Source organism: Hibiscus syriacus, unplaced genomic scaffold (assembly GCF_006381635.1).
Source record: "Hibiscus syriacus cultivar Baekdansim isolate YM2019G1 unplaced genomic scaffold, ASM638163v2 tig00110788_pilon, whole genome shotgun sequence".
Classification (NCBI taxonomy): Eukaryota; Viridiplantae; Streptophyta; class Magnoliopsida; order Malvales; family Malvaceae; genus Hibiscus; species Hibiscus syriacus.
The window spans coordinates 46,710-62,011 of NW_024062863.1; the positions used below are offsets into that span (position 1 = coordinate 46,710).

Below are 15,302 nucleotides of genomic sequence, written 5' to 3' on the forward strand. Positions count from 1 at the left end.
AAACCGGTCTATGTTTTTTTTCTCCAAACCGGTTAAAATAACCGGTTTAAAAAAATCCGATCCGGTTAAAAAAAACTGGTTTTTCCCAAATCCGGTTTCGGATATTTTTTCGCAAAATCGGATATTCGGATTTTTTGTGAACCCCTACTTATACCAGAAAAAAAAACAATTCAGTTTATTCAATTATTTTGATAATAAAAACTATTTAATTTATTTTATTATTGATAAATTAAAATTAAACCCAGATAATACGAGTAACTAATCAATAAAATAGCACCTTTGGCTTGAAAAATGTATGATTTTATTAGTTGTGATAAAAAAATATACAAACCCTAGGAAAACATTTGATCCAGCAGAAGAACCAAAGCCATTGCAAATCCGGGATCAAATCCTGCCTCTACAATCAACATGAAAACCTCTACCCCAAATGAAACGCCTCCGATTATTGCGTCTTTTCTCTTGATCTCAGCCAATACCCTCTTTGTTCTATCAACCACTTTACATGATCGATGCGAATACGACCCTTCGATCGTATAAGCATACCCTTTTTCCGACGACCGGCACCGATACACGTATGCGAGCACATTAGGGTTTCCATGCAAGATGTTGACGCACTTCTTTACATAGAAAATTGGCTCCTTTGTTGATGTACAATTATCACCTACTTCCCCTCCATAGACAAGCCATGTATCCAACAGTCTAAGGTTCTATCCATGACACAATGCCGAATTAATCTTCGAATGTATTTTGATAAAAAAAAAATGAACAGTCGGAGAAACATAATAACGAAGTACGTACCTTGCTACGTCGCATTGCCAAGATCGATCTTCCCGAACCGTCCATAAGAACGAGTTCCTTGGGGCGACCGGTGTAATTATCTACTCGATAAACAACATCTCCATAAGAATCAATGACAGTGAATCCATTGCAGCTAATCACAAGTGATTTTCTCCACACTGTAAGTGATGTGCATGGATCGCATCTGGTTTTCGACGAGTCAGCCAACGCCGATTTTTCTAGACGATGCACTTCTTCTTGGACTGATCTCGACAAGGATTTCAAGAAAAGAAACATTCTTAACATCTTCTTCTTCTTCTTCTTCTTTAACTCAGTCGAGTTCATAGGAACGTATACTTATAGGGTTCAGTGAAGACTATAACCTACAGTGTTGAAGTTAGTTAAGCTATAACATTTTTTATGTTTTCTTTTTCCTGCAAATTGTGCAACAGACAAGCTTTTTACCTAACTCACAGGGACTCGTTTTCCAGAGGGAATTTTGACGGAAATATTAAGAAAATGATGGGTTTTTTTTTATTTTAATCTCAAGTTGGCGTAAGATCTTCACTGTTGTTAGTGTTGGAATTTGTAACATTCACGGATTTATAGGGTTTGGTTGGATTCCATTGGCTGTGTGGTTTCTCTAATACGTTGTGTTGACGTCAAAAAAAAAAATAAGAACAAAATAGTAAACGGTGAGACCAGTAGTGAGTTGTGTCCTCCTTGGCACATTGTTTTTCCAGCAAATCAGTCCTCCTTTGATGGCCATGGTCAAAGAGTATTTGATCACTTGGTCTTATATTATATATAAATATTAAATATATTGGGTAAAGTACACAAAGGTCCCTAGCTATAAGATATTGCTTTGTTGAGTCTACCACTATTAAAAGTTACAAAATGGTCTCTGAAGTTGATTTGTTGAGTCTCTAGACTATTAAAAAGTACAAGATGATCATCCGTTTTATTATATTCCAAACTCGTCATTTTTCTTTACGACCGTTTGAACTGGACGTTAACCTACTGACTGAGATATTATAAAATATGATCTCATAATCTTAAACATAATAAATAGTTGGATTACTATTTTATAACTTTTAATAGTCGAGGGACTCAACAAAACAGTATCCTCTAGCCCATGATCATTTTATAGTTTTTAATACTCGAGGGACTCAACAAAACAATATCATATAGACTTAAAGATTTACGGCCATAAGATCTCACGCGAATTTTAAAATTATAATTTTATTTTGCTACGTATCCATGTTATTAGTTAATTAATGAGAAATAAATATATTATTCCTCTAAGATAGTTATAAACGGATTTAATGTACAACATGGTTCGTAACGTAAGAGCTTCACCTCATATTTTGATCAAGATCATTAATAGACTTAAAAGCTTTCGTATCTACTATAAGTCTTTTCTTTTTTATCAATATATTTTGTTTATCAAATAAATTATACAGTTAACTTTTCGAATCAAATCAATTTATCAAATAAATTATACCGTCAACTTTTCGAATCAAATCAAAATACAAATTATAAAGTCTAACAATCACGAACGATAGTCCTTGTTTCTTTCCATGTCCATTTCAAAACACGATAGGTTTGCCATGGACGGCGACCGACCATGTCATCTAACTTTCTGGTTTGGTCCTAAAACCAGAATTCTGAAGGCGGATTGTTTCTGTCAGAAAGCAACAAGATAATGTTTGAATTAAGATTCCCCAGAATCAACAAAACTTTGTTTGGTTCAAATAAAACAGGGTTTAGCTAGATTGGCGTTTCTGGTTCCACCATTTGTTTAAACATCATCATCATCTCTCCATATCACTATCGTATCACCTCTGCCAGAGAACTAAAGGATATTGCTTTGTACCCAACCCGTATAAAAGATTCATCACTTAATTTTTTTATCACTCCTATTTTGATTAATAAAATTAAAAAAAAAATCAATTTAATAACTCAACTTTTAAATTACTTTTATTTTAATTATTATTCTATTAAATCACAAACAGTATAATGAAACACTAAAGCTCAAATTCTAGACACATCACTTTAAAAAAGAAAAACCTAAAATTTGAAGCTTAAATAGTAATTGGAAAGAAATTTGAGGAAACTATGTCAAGCATTCATATTTTTTAATGCTACAAATTATAAAAAAGAATCCCAAACAATAATTAGTAAACAAAAAAACGAACACACACATTTACGTAAAAATTATTAAGGAAAAAGTATGAACCAAAAATAGTTCATTATGATTGTAGATAAGCCATCGGAATCGTCTGTCAAGGCCAAAGTCTTCCGTCTCTTCGGAAGAGAAAGGCCCTTACACTACGTTTTCGGTGGAGGCAAACGTATGTTACTAAAACCTCTTATTTTCATTTCTTGAATTTGTTCCATTTGAGTTCCTTTTAAGAAATCCTGGCTGTTTAGACACTTTATTTCCGTTTTAAATCGTAGTTAGATCTGTCTCAACGATTTGGATCGAGCTTCGGATTTTTGCTATGATTGATGTTGTTTGAGCTTAATTATGGTTTTTGATGTTATTATCTGTTTTAGCATGAATAATGAAGCTAGGCATTTTCTAGTTCATTAAGTGAATTGATGGGATCACATCTAGTGAAGTTTACCCTTTTTTTTTTGCTTTATGAGAGCAAACAAATTCTGGGATTATCTTAATTTTCCGATAATCGTATTAGTATCTATACTTTGAAGTGATTTTCATCCGTAATTACTGTCACTTGCCTCAGTTTTCTATCATGTAATGCATACTCATGTAATGAAATTGAATTTGTAATAGCTGCCGACATTTTCCTGTGGAGGAACAAAAAGGTTTCAGCCGGAGCCCTTGGTGTTGCAACTGTGATTTGGGCGTTGTTCGAATTGCTCGAATACAACCTTCTCACTCTAGTGTGTCACTTGTCTATACTTGCTCTTGCATTGCTTTTCTTGTGGTTGAATGCTGATACCTTCATCCACAAGTAAGCCATTGATTTCGTTGTCTACTTTTGTGGTTATATTTGGATTCACGCTTCTTTTTTGTTCATGCTAACGTAAATTGTTTTGGGTATGTCTCAACCACGCATCCACGAGGTCCAAATACCTAAGGACCCTGTTTTAGAGTTTGCCAAAGCACTTAGTTTTGAGTATGTCTTACAAAGGTCCTCTCCGTATGTTGTTTACTTGTTTACTAGATTTCTGACTGAGCATAATTCAATTCTTCATCGAACTTGTAGTTAAGATAGCAATGCAACGGTTGCATACATGTTTTCTGTCCTGAGCTCCTGAAGATTTTATAGATATTGCTCTGTTTCCGACAATTGAATTGGATTGTCGTTGTGATATTTTCAGGTGATTGCTGGCTTCTGGGTCTTGTCTATTGTGGGAAATTGGTGCAACTTCTTGACTCTTTTCCAAACAGGTATCGGAATTGCCTTCAAGCGCTTTGCCTCTATGTGCTCCCCTCCTTTACCTTATAAGCATTGTGATTTTCTGATTTACTTTAATGGTTTTGCAACACAGTCTTCATGCTACTTCACACTGTACCTGTGCTTTAGGAGAAATACGAGGTCAAGGCCGATTCATTTGCCGAGAAAGCAATGCATGAGATTAAGAAGCAGTATGCAATATGTTATAATATCGAAACAATGATTATCGGTAAACAAATAAACACGATCGGAAAAGAAAAACAAAGAACACCCAGATTATCTACTTTTAATCAAACTAGGTTTCTACTTTCCCAAATTTATATATTAATTCATTTGTGTCACTTAGAATTCGAGTGAAACTCTAACATAGTCTTTGATGCAAGAGTTCTAAGTAAGATTCCGAGGGGAGCATTGAAAGAAAAGAAGAAGGATTAAATTTTCCGCCCAAGACGTTGCCGTTGGTAGGTTCTGACATACATATGGTAGCTTGTGTTAACAATGCTGATGAATATGGGATCCTTTTTTAAATATGGTTTTTTGCCACATGGTAACCTTTTGTGACAATATGTTATCATATTTCATGTTGATTAGGGCATTGTACCTTGGGTTCGATCTGCCTGGATTCACTTTGCTTTCAGTTTCCTGAAAATGGTGGTTTATAACACAATGCTTGAAAGAAATGGTGAAGTGGATTAAACAAGAAATGCCTGCAGACACCACTCAAGAATAATAGATTTTCAATATAAGACAAACCAAGCCGTTGCTATCCACGAACAAGTGGATCTGCCCACCAGAATTTTAGAACGAACTTTGAATATGAGAGCAGAAGTTCACTGCATCGATTTCATCAGTTCTAATTCTCCAGTAGCAATTTTATATCGTTAGGAGATTATCGGTTCCAACGATTGCCATCTGCATCAGAGATTTAAATAGCAGCCGGAATCGTTATTACATGACCGTAATACCCGCAATGACCACAATATCATCCGCTATGTCTGTAATCGCGATAAACATAACGCAACAAAAAACGTGAACAAAACCATAATTTAAAGAGAAAATAACCTCAGTGACCAAAATACCTTATAATATACGAATTTAACCAACTTTTTTTGGATTTGTCAAAATGACCAACAAATTCGCAACGCGAATTCCAATTTCGCAACTCAGTTTCCAATTTCGCAACGCGAATTTGTAAATCGCAACTGAATTTCAAATTCGCAAAGCGAATTTAATTTCGTAACAGGTTTTAGTTTCGGAACACAAATGTTTTGGGTATATAACAACGCAGCAGCAACAACTCATAACCTAAATCCCTAAATCGCAACTCATTCCATCTCTATCTATCACTCTCTCCGTTCCTATATCCAACGACATCCTTCCCCATCTCTATTTTTTTACATAATTTTATTTCTATATAATTTTTCAATGATTTCTCTCCCAAATTATCAACTATCAACTTAATAAAGGTACGTTTTTCTCTAAGTTAGTGATGATATCTAGTTTATAGCTCATTTGTTTAGTAAATTAATTTACAATTTTTAGAATGAAATCATCTAATGTTGATCATGTTTGGATAGATTTGTGTTTTGGAGGGTCATGGGAGAATGTTCATGGTGTTTTACAATATGTGAATTTACCCATGAATCTTCAACTAAAACTGTCATTAAAAAAGTTAACTTATGAAACTTTAATGTTTCGTGTTGCAAAGAAATTGAATTTAGAGCCTCTAAGTGGATTTAGACTATCTTATCTGAGAAAATGTAAAGTTTATTTGTTAACCGACAATGAAGATGTTGAACGATTCATTGCTTATATTAGTGTTTCGCAAGAAGATGATGTTATATTATATGTTGTTGAACCTAGAAGTAGTGAAGTTGGGTCAGTAGCGGGTAGTAATCAACTAAGTTCTTCAACCCAAAATTTAATGGTTCCACCACAATTTCATCACCAATCAAATTTTGTTTCACCACATTTCCAATATCAAACACAATTTTAAACACAATCTCAAAACCCATAACCTTTTCCTAATCCAAATTTCAATCAACTTTCAGCACCAAATTCTGGTTTTCGTATTGACCAGTTAGACGATTATGAGCCAACAGAAAAAATTGTGAGTACTAGTCAGTATTCGAAATTTGATATTGGTCAATACCCGGACTTTGATCTTGATAAATACTCGGATTTTGATGATGTGATGGAAGAAGAAACAGACCCTACATGTAATGATTTTGATATTTGTCAATACCCGAATTTTGATTATGAAACAGCCACTGCCGAGGAAGATGTTGTTGATGATAATGAGGAGGAAGTTACGACTGTGAATGAACATGTTGAACATCCATTATGTAATTCATATAACCCTGAAGAAGAAAAAGAAGAAGAAGAAGTCCTCGAAGAAAGGAAAAATAAGAAAATGCCACGGGAGTATAACTGGAATATGCCAGAATTACTTCAGATACCGGAAGAAGAGTTGGTAAAGATATCAATTGATTGTTACACAAAAGTTATTCGTATCAAGAAAGATGATTGTTTTGATACAAAGGAAATCTTGAAGATAGTTTTGTATACGAAATGTGTGGAAGATGACTATCAACTAAGAGTTAACAAATCAAGCAAAGATCATTTCGAAACAAGATGTATGATTGACAAAAACTGTACGTGGCGTATGATTGCAAAGAAGATAAAAGATTGCGAAATGTTTCAAGTTAGGACTTTTATTGATAAACATACATGTTCAAGAACCCAAGTTTTTCCTCACCATAGACAAGCAAACAAAAAGGTGTTGGGTGGTTTTCTGGATGAGTTAATGTTTTTGAATGGAAGGGTATATCGGGGACATGAAATTATGACTGACATGAATGCTCAGTTCAAGATTAGTATCTCATATTCTCAAGCTTGGAGAGCCAAATGTTATGCCTTGGAATTGTTGAGGGGGTCGCCAGAAGCATCGTTTTGGCCAACTGCCGGCTTATTGTCACAATTTAAAGCTAAAAAATCCTAGGTCGGTAACTCATATCAAAACGGATAGAGATGGATGCTTTGAGTTGTTGTTTATCGCCATTGGTGCTGCGGTTAGTAAATAATTATAATTTTGTTGACTCATTTTTATTAGTTGCATGCATTTCACATTTAAATGATTATATTTCTTGTGTATATGATTTTGTAGATTCGTTCGTTTATTACTTGCATGCGCCCAGTTATTATAATTGATGGAGTACATTTGAAAGGTCGATACCTTGGAGTAAACTTATTAGCAGTAGCCATGGATGCTAATAATGAGATACTACCAATAGCTTATGGGGTTGGCAAATCTGAAACCTCTGATTCATGGACATGGTTTATGGGGCATCTTAGGGATTGCATAGGTCCTATTAGCAATCTGACAATCATATCCGATAGGGCAAACTCAATTGACAACGCTGTTAGAAGGTGTTTCCCATATGCTTTTTATGGACTTTGTGGTGTTCATTTGTACAGAAATCTAAAATCAAGGTCTGCTGGTATAAAAAATTACAAATGGACATACAGGAAGGCTGTAAAAGCTTATCGGGAAGTGGATTTTAATAAGCATATAAATTGTTTAAGACGTGTTTTACCTCAATGTGTTCAAACACTAGAAGATGTTGGGTTTGAAAGATGGTCAAGAGTACATCAACTTGGAGCAAGATATGGTTTCATGACGTCTAATAGTGCAGAATCAATCAACGCTCTAAGTCGTCATTCCCGGAAATTACCCATTACTATGTTAATGGAGTTTTTTCGAGCCTCTATTCAATAGTGGTACTACAAGAAAAGAAACCATGCAGGTATTATTTCTTTAAATTCGTAACTTATCATATCTTTTACTAAGTATTATTTATTTAAATTTACAGGAACATTAGAACGTCGTGTTACACCATGGACTGAAAAAAAGATAACGAAACGTGTTGTGAAGTCAAGGTCCTGGAGAGTTGAACCATGTTCAAACACTTTGTTTGAAGTATTGGGTAATAACTTAGATGGGCTTGTCGATCTAAATGCAAAGACGTATAGTTGTAAGAAATGACAAACAACTGGTTATCCGGGTGGCCATGTTATAAAAGTTACTCTTCATATAAACCAAGATGATTCAAGCGCATACGCTATGGATTGCTACACTACAGAAGTATATCGACAAACTTATGCCGAGTTTGTCTACCCATGTCCACATCCTTCTGAGTGGGACATATCAGATGACTTATAAACAGTTTTGCCACCAGTCATGGACAGCAGGCTACCTGGCCGACCAAAAAATCATGATCGTATACCGTCTAAGGGTGAAGAGAAGAGAATATCGACATGTAGTCGGTGCAAGAAAAGTGGTCATACAAGGTTGACCTGTGGATCACCAGTTCCATCACAATCATCTTTTCCTCTACCAAAAAATGGATCCTCATCAAAATCCAAAGCTCATATGGTGCCAAGTAAAAGGAAATCAAAATCGCAATCAAAATCAAAATCCTAATTACAACCGACTTCACCTTTTGGGACTTATTAACTTAGGTGATTTTTAAATGCAAACATTGTATTATGTGTATTTTATGTGTGAATGCATACATTTTCAGTTAGACATTCATTAGTAACTTGAGTTTGAACATTGCTATGATCTGTTCAGTTGTTATCATGTTGGGATTTTCTCTTGTGTTTGATTGCTTGAATAGTTGTTCTCTTGATTCTTCAAGTGTCCTTAGCTTGTATTTATAGCTTGGAATGTGTTTGATGTTGTATATACCTTGATGTTGTATGTTGCGATCAATGCGAAAGACAAATTTGCTACGCGAAATAAGCATTGCGAATTTGACTATCGCGTAGCGAATTTGACTTTCGCGTTGCGAATTTACCTTCAACTGGTCTTTTTTACCTTCAACATAATGCAGATTGAAAATTAAACAACAAATCAATTAAACATTGTTGTGGGTACATTATTTGAACATTGTTATAGGTACATTATTTGGAAAAAATAATGTTCCGGACTTCGTTAGAAATAACCCTTTTTCATCGGATTAATTTCGTTTTTGTGGGTACATTATTTGAACATTGTTATGTATAAATTTGTTGTGTATGTATGTTTTGGTTTGATTATATTGTATGTATATTTTCATTCAGATAAGATGGGCTTTGTATAACAAAACAATCTATCTCTTCCATGTGAGTACTTTATTCCAACCATGTGACAAGTGTGACGACCCCATCAACTCACAACTCAGCTTTGAACTCAATCAATATTGTCTTTTACCTTGATGGTTTATAAACTATGTTACTTGAACAGTATGAATCAATTATGCAATTTCCATGTTCAATTTAACATTGCATTTCAAATTCATTTCATATGTAATTGGAGTTTGAATTTAAATTTCAATTTGAGTTTGAATTTCAATATAAATTTCGGCTCCACTATAAATATTAACCCAAGCCAATATGCATATTATCATTGATTATTCCTAATTTACATTGTTTTTTTCCAACTTTAAACGCGAGGGAAATCCCGACCATCGTATTTTTTTGTCAACATTAAAGCGTAATAAACGTTTCGGGCGTATGATCTGGGTGGTATACGAGAAATGCAACAAATGGCAACTAAAAATCCCTATAATTGAGGGCTACAACTTGTAATAATAACAAAAATAATAAGTCCGAAATGCTTTCGATGCTCATCAAAATTCAAAGCTCATATGGTGCCAAGCAAAAGGAAATCAAAATCCAAATCTCATATGGTGCCAAGCAAAAGGAAATCAAAATCTACAACTTGAGTTTGAACATTAATATGATCTGTTCAGTTGTTATCATGTTGGCATTTTCTCTTGTGTTTGATTTTTTGGATAGTTGTTCTCTTGCTTCTTCAAGTGTCCTTAGCTTGTATTTATAGCTTGGAATGTGTTTGATGTTGTATATACCTTGATGTTGTATGTTGCGATTAACGCGAAAGTCAAATTCGCAAACCGAAAATCGCGTTGCGAATTTGACTATCGCAACGCTTATTTCGCATTGCAAATTTGTACCTTCAACAGGTCTTTTTTGCCTTCAAACATAATGCATATTGAATTTTTTAGAAACAACAAATCAACTTTTACAAATCAATTAAACAAGCAAAAAAATAATTCTTATTTACAAATCAAATTAAACAAATCAACTTTTACAAATCAATTAACCAATTAAAGAGTATATATGTTAACAACACTTGCTCAAACTTACCAATTGTTTATGTACAACTTTCAGCACGCTGATGCAGGTAGGCAGCATCTCGTATATATCGATTTGGCCATATAATGTCAAAATCATGGGCCTACTGCAGCTCTATCTCTATCTGTGGGAGGTAGATATTGTATACTTCCTGTCGTTAAACGTTCCAAGCACAAGCATACGAGAGGACCACAATCCCCTCTGGCTCCCTGCGTTTGTTGTGGCGCAGTCTCGTCTCTTATCATTGTAATTTTGAACTTCTTTGGCTTCTTGTTTCCAGATTTTGTCCAATAATCAATCGCATTCAAGTATTTAGCCAAATGATTGCTCCATCTCTTTGTAATAATATCTATCAAATCAGAAAATGGTATGTAATTCAACATGCTGTCATATACCATTGTCTTCAGGGATGGGAGCTGAAGCTCGACGAGAAGCCAATGACGATGTTCCAAAACAGGGATAAACACCTGCAATCATAAATAATTGCGCACATCAAATAAAATTTATGAAAACCTTTAAAATATTCAAAAAATAAATACTAACCTTATCGACCTCCCACCACGCAGGATAAAGTTTAGCTTTTCCATTAGCCAACTTATATGAAGCATCTCTCTGATACTTCAAGTGAGCTGTGTGAAAATAAATACTAACCTTATCGACCTCCCACCATGCATCAATATGCTGTTTTATAAATAAATAAATATATTAGTGAATTTATTAATAATTTAAAAAAAATTTTAATCAAAATTCAATATAAGAATAATATAATACTTACCCCCCTTCGAGGTAGCCATTATCTTCAACCCTTAATAAAGTACCCCACTAAGACCGATCAAGAAACAAATGAATAGCATCGTCGATTTGACATAGGTCATAATAACACCCCTTGCTCCGCTCATGTAGATAAAAATCAACTGCGGTCTTAGCCCAAAGGGTATTATCCGTAATTGTGTCCGGTAGTGTTTCCATCTCCTGCTGAGGATTGGTACTGGCCGGTAACTCATACGAAAGCCAAAACGCATCCATCATATCGGGCACAGGAGGGGGTTTATCAATATATCGACATATGACGCCAAATGAATCGGGCTTTTGAACGGCGGGCGGGACCACTTGAACGATGACAGGGGCCTCTTGAACGGTGGGAGGGGCTTCTTCGATGATGAGAAGGGCCTCTTGAACGATAGGAGGCGCCTCTTGAATGATGATAGGTGCATCGGGCTTATTCTTACGGAGTCTTGGCACTAGTGGGGTGAACGGAGACGTAATGGCACGTGCTCTGATGCGTGAACCCCGTTGTGCAAGAAAAACCCGACGTAAAGCATCTACCTTATCGGGCCGCTGAAAATAAATTAATACATAAATCAGTAAATAAATAAATAAATAATGCAAAAAAATGTTATTTGCATTGTTTTAAAATTATTTACCTCATTGCGTAGAGTATGAACCTCATTTTGCAACGATGAAACAATCTCGCATAGAGCAGCAACCTCGTCACGTAAAGTAGATACCTCACCACGAAGCGCACCATTGTCATCGCGTAAAAATCCACCTCACCACGTAAAGAACGAACCTCGTCATGCCATGCACTATTATCTTCACATAAAGTATCGACCTCATCACGTAACTCCCCTAACTCATCCCGTGGAGGTGGAGAACAGGGAGATGGAGATAGAAGGAGCCTCTTTGCCGGTCGCCTATCATGAGGTGATGGTGGAGAAGAGGCTCGATGATGTGATGGAATAGGTGATGGTGGAGGTGGAGAAGAGGCTCGACCAGGTGATGGCTCCGAGTGTCGAGCTATAGAATCGGTCCGATGGGGTGATGGCTCTCGAAGTGGGGGGTGCTCATCATCCGTCCCATCAAAAAATCGCTTACTAGCTTGCCACCAATCAGTGGCAAGCTCAGCCTCTGTAATGGGTAGTTGGCCTCCTAACAATATAAAAGCTCAAACAAAGTTAAACGTGTACTAGTAATAACTTGTTTATATATGGTAGTATTTGTGTGTTAACTTACATCATTAATCGTCATATATGGGAGTAAATCTTCCCAATCCAACATGCGGATCCTCTTCCAGGTAATAGCCCTAGGAATATCATTTGATCGCATATGTCCGCATGCTGGGGAAAACCTCAAATATCCAAATCTACAAACAATATAATACAAAAACATTAGTAATTGTTAAATAATTAATTATAATTTTGGAAACATTATATAGAAATTCTTACCTTAAAGGCCCAAGTAAAGCCTGTCAAAGTGTATTTAGAACCATCGCCCCACAAACTTTTTCGGTCCTCGAAGGCAGATGACAACTTCTTCCAGGTAGCTTTCCATATATATGAACCCCACGGAAACAGGTTCCATGTATTTTAGGTCCTCTACCAATAATATTAGGTCCTCGGAGATTGGTTGTCTGCCCTCTTTGCCTAAAAAGCTGGCATGAAAAAGTTGTAAATGGCATACTCGGACAACATCAAGGTCATCCATCCGAGTAAAACCATCTTTATCAAATAATCTCTTCAAGTCGTCGACATGTATACACGGCTTCGACTTTGCTAGCTCAGGAAAAACCCGATATAACCATGATGGGCGGGTGATATGACTAGTGTATCGACCTACATCATCGTGTCTGAAACGTAGACCGGTGATTAAGCAAAACTCCTCCCGCCCAAAACAAGTATACGCCGGTGCCGGAGGAAAGTGAAACCATATCTCCTTATCACCACGTTGTACCCCCTCGGGTAGATTGTTAGTCATGGTCTGAAGAAACAAATATGTCAACATAGCATCTCCACCCGTATGTTGCACTTTCAGCCATGGCCCGAAGCAAGTATCCTCAAACAATTTTCTTTGTAGAGGTGTAAGCGTCAACGCAATTTTAGTGGCTAGGCTCAATTTATTCCTTAAGGTCAAAACAGCCAAAAAAAATTCTACAAAAACAATAAACATACCAAGTTAGATATACCAAAAACTACAAATTATACACTATAAACAGACATGATATTAAACAGTGAAAACAAAGCCAAATATGTTTCAACTAGCACGGTATTCACCCAAGTCATTATCCATCATAGTTCACAAAATGCATCAGATAACATTCCAGAAGTAAGCACTTATATAAACATTTAAAAGGACAACATATAGGTTTAGTGCAGGTTCAAGGACAACATAAAGAGTAATAGTTTATTCTTGAAACTTAAATTAGCAACACTGTGAAGTTAGTATTTGTCTTTGTTTTTTGGTTGAAATAATGCAATTCATTCAAGTTTCAATTTGCAGAATAAAAGAAGTTTCTGAAACTTAAATTCGCAACGCGAAAATGAAAATCGCAACGCGATTTTAGTTTCGCTTTGCGATTTTCATTTTGCAAATTTGGTGTTGCGATTTAGGGTTTCTTCGACAAAAAGACAAAACAAAGACAAATATTAACTTCACAGGATTAAAGACTAAACAGTTTAGTAGTATTGGCAACAACCGAATGAATTTAGTAATCTCAGTGAAATGGTTAATCTAATGATAATACAAAAATTTCAAAATAAAAATAAGAGATTAAAAAAACTAACCCTCGGTGGTTGATTTTCCATTTCTGACCGTGAATGGTTGTGAGGGTTGATCTGAGAGATGGAGATAGACGGATTTCGTCGGAAATGAGGACGGATTTCGTCAGAGATGAGGACGATGTTGCCGTAGAGATGGAGATGGGACTGAGTTGTGCTTTAGGGTTTTAGGTTAGAGATGATTTGTGTTGCGAAATTAATATTGTGTTTCGCGTAAAAACATTTGACTTTCGCGTTGCGAATTTGACTATCGCGTTACGAATTTGACTATTACGTTGCGAATTTGACTTTTGTGTTGGGATTTACAAATTCGCGTTGCGAATTTGGAAAATCGCAACGCGAAATTGGAAACTGGGTTGCGAATTGAGATCGCGTTACGAATTTATTGGTCATTTTGGCAAATCTAAAAAATTTTGGTTAAATTCGTATATTATAAGGCGTTTTTGGTCACTGATGTTACTTTCTCTAATTTAAATCCCTGATCTGCATGCTAAACTACTCAAGTTCTTGATGAGAACAAAAGATTGCAGATATGAAACTTCAGATAATTCTGCAGTTAAATGTCATTGGTGAGAACAAGTACCTCTCGCTCAAAACGCCTAAAGATGCTTCACCAAGGTCAAGCGGTCGATTGGTTTCAGCAAGGACAGGAATATGTTAAGTATAACCTGCCGGTAAGGAAAGAGATTCCTGGTCTCGACCAGTCGAGCTCGGATGTGATTTTCGTATATGACGGGCTGTCGATTTGAAGGCCTGTACTCATGCATAAGTTTCAGTTTTTTTTTTAAAAAAAAAATAGAAGTGAAGAGTTGAAGCAAAATAGCAGCTAACCTAAAGGTGTACTTGGAAACATCAGCATTTTTCAAGTGGGCATAGGCGGCACTAGTGTGCAATGCTCGAGTCCGCTCACTGCTGAGTAATATCAAACAGGTTAAAGATGTCAGAACATACAGAAGGTGACAAGATTCTAAAACCCAATGCCATCTTTAAGGAGGGAATTCCATGATTATCAAAGGTTGTGACGATGACAGCTGAGAGCTTTCATGGGATATTTCAATGTTCATGAGAAAATCGTGACGTTATCTGAAAAGCACGTTCTGCCATCAACGATTGGGCGTAGCAATTCTCTCTCCATCCTCTCCATGGCGATGCCGGTCGATCCAACCGAACCACCTCCTATCCATTTGCTCTGACCCGACAGGTCAGATGTTTTGAAAACCCAAACTTTTATTTTTCCTGTGAAAGTTAATTTGATAGTTTTTTTTTTCTTCTAAATTTCCGTTCCCGAAACCAAATATGAAATTCCTATCAACCTCTTGCGATGTTTCTTCTGTTCAGACTTAGT

At 35.9% G+C, this 15,302-nt stretch overlaps 1 protein-coding gene and 1 pseudogene across 1 annotated transcript; one reads left to right on the top strand and one right to left on the bottom strand.

The window, feature by feature from the left end:
* Nucleotides 1-264: 264 nt before the first annotated feature.
* LOC120140854 (protein LURP-one-related 17-like) lies at nucleotides 265-1,077 on the bottom strand. Its single transcript, XM_039155851.1, has 2 exons — nucleotides 799-1,077; nucleotides 265-707 (listed from the first exon to the last, which is right to left on the bottom strand). The coding sequence occupies exons 1-2, from the start codon at nucleotides 1,072-1,074 to the stop codon at nucleotides 333-335; spliced, it is 651 nt and encodes a 216-aa protein (XP_039011782.1). The 5' UTR covers nucleotides 1,075-1,077; the 3' UTR covers nucleotides 265-332.
* A 1,954-nt stretch (nucleotides 1,078-3,031) lies between these two features.
* Nucleotides 3,032-4,660, top strand: LOC120140910 (annotated as a pseudogene).
* Nucleotides 4,661-15,302: the final 10,642 nt, after the last annotated feature.

Coding starts and splice junctions, on each gene's coding strand:
- LOC120140854 (XM_039155851.1), bottom strand. CDS start 1,074: ATGTTTCTTTTCTTGAAATCCTTGTCGAGATCAGTCCAAGAAGAAGTG. Junction 708..798: donor TGGCAATGCGACGTAGCAAG/GTACGTACTTCG, acceptor TGTCATGGATAG/AACCTTAGACTGTTGGATAC.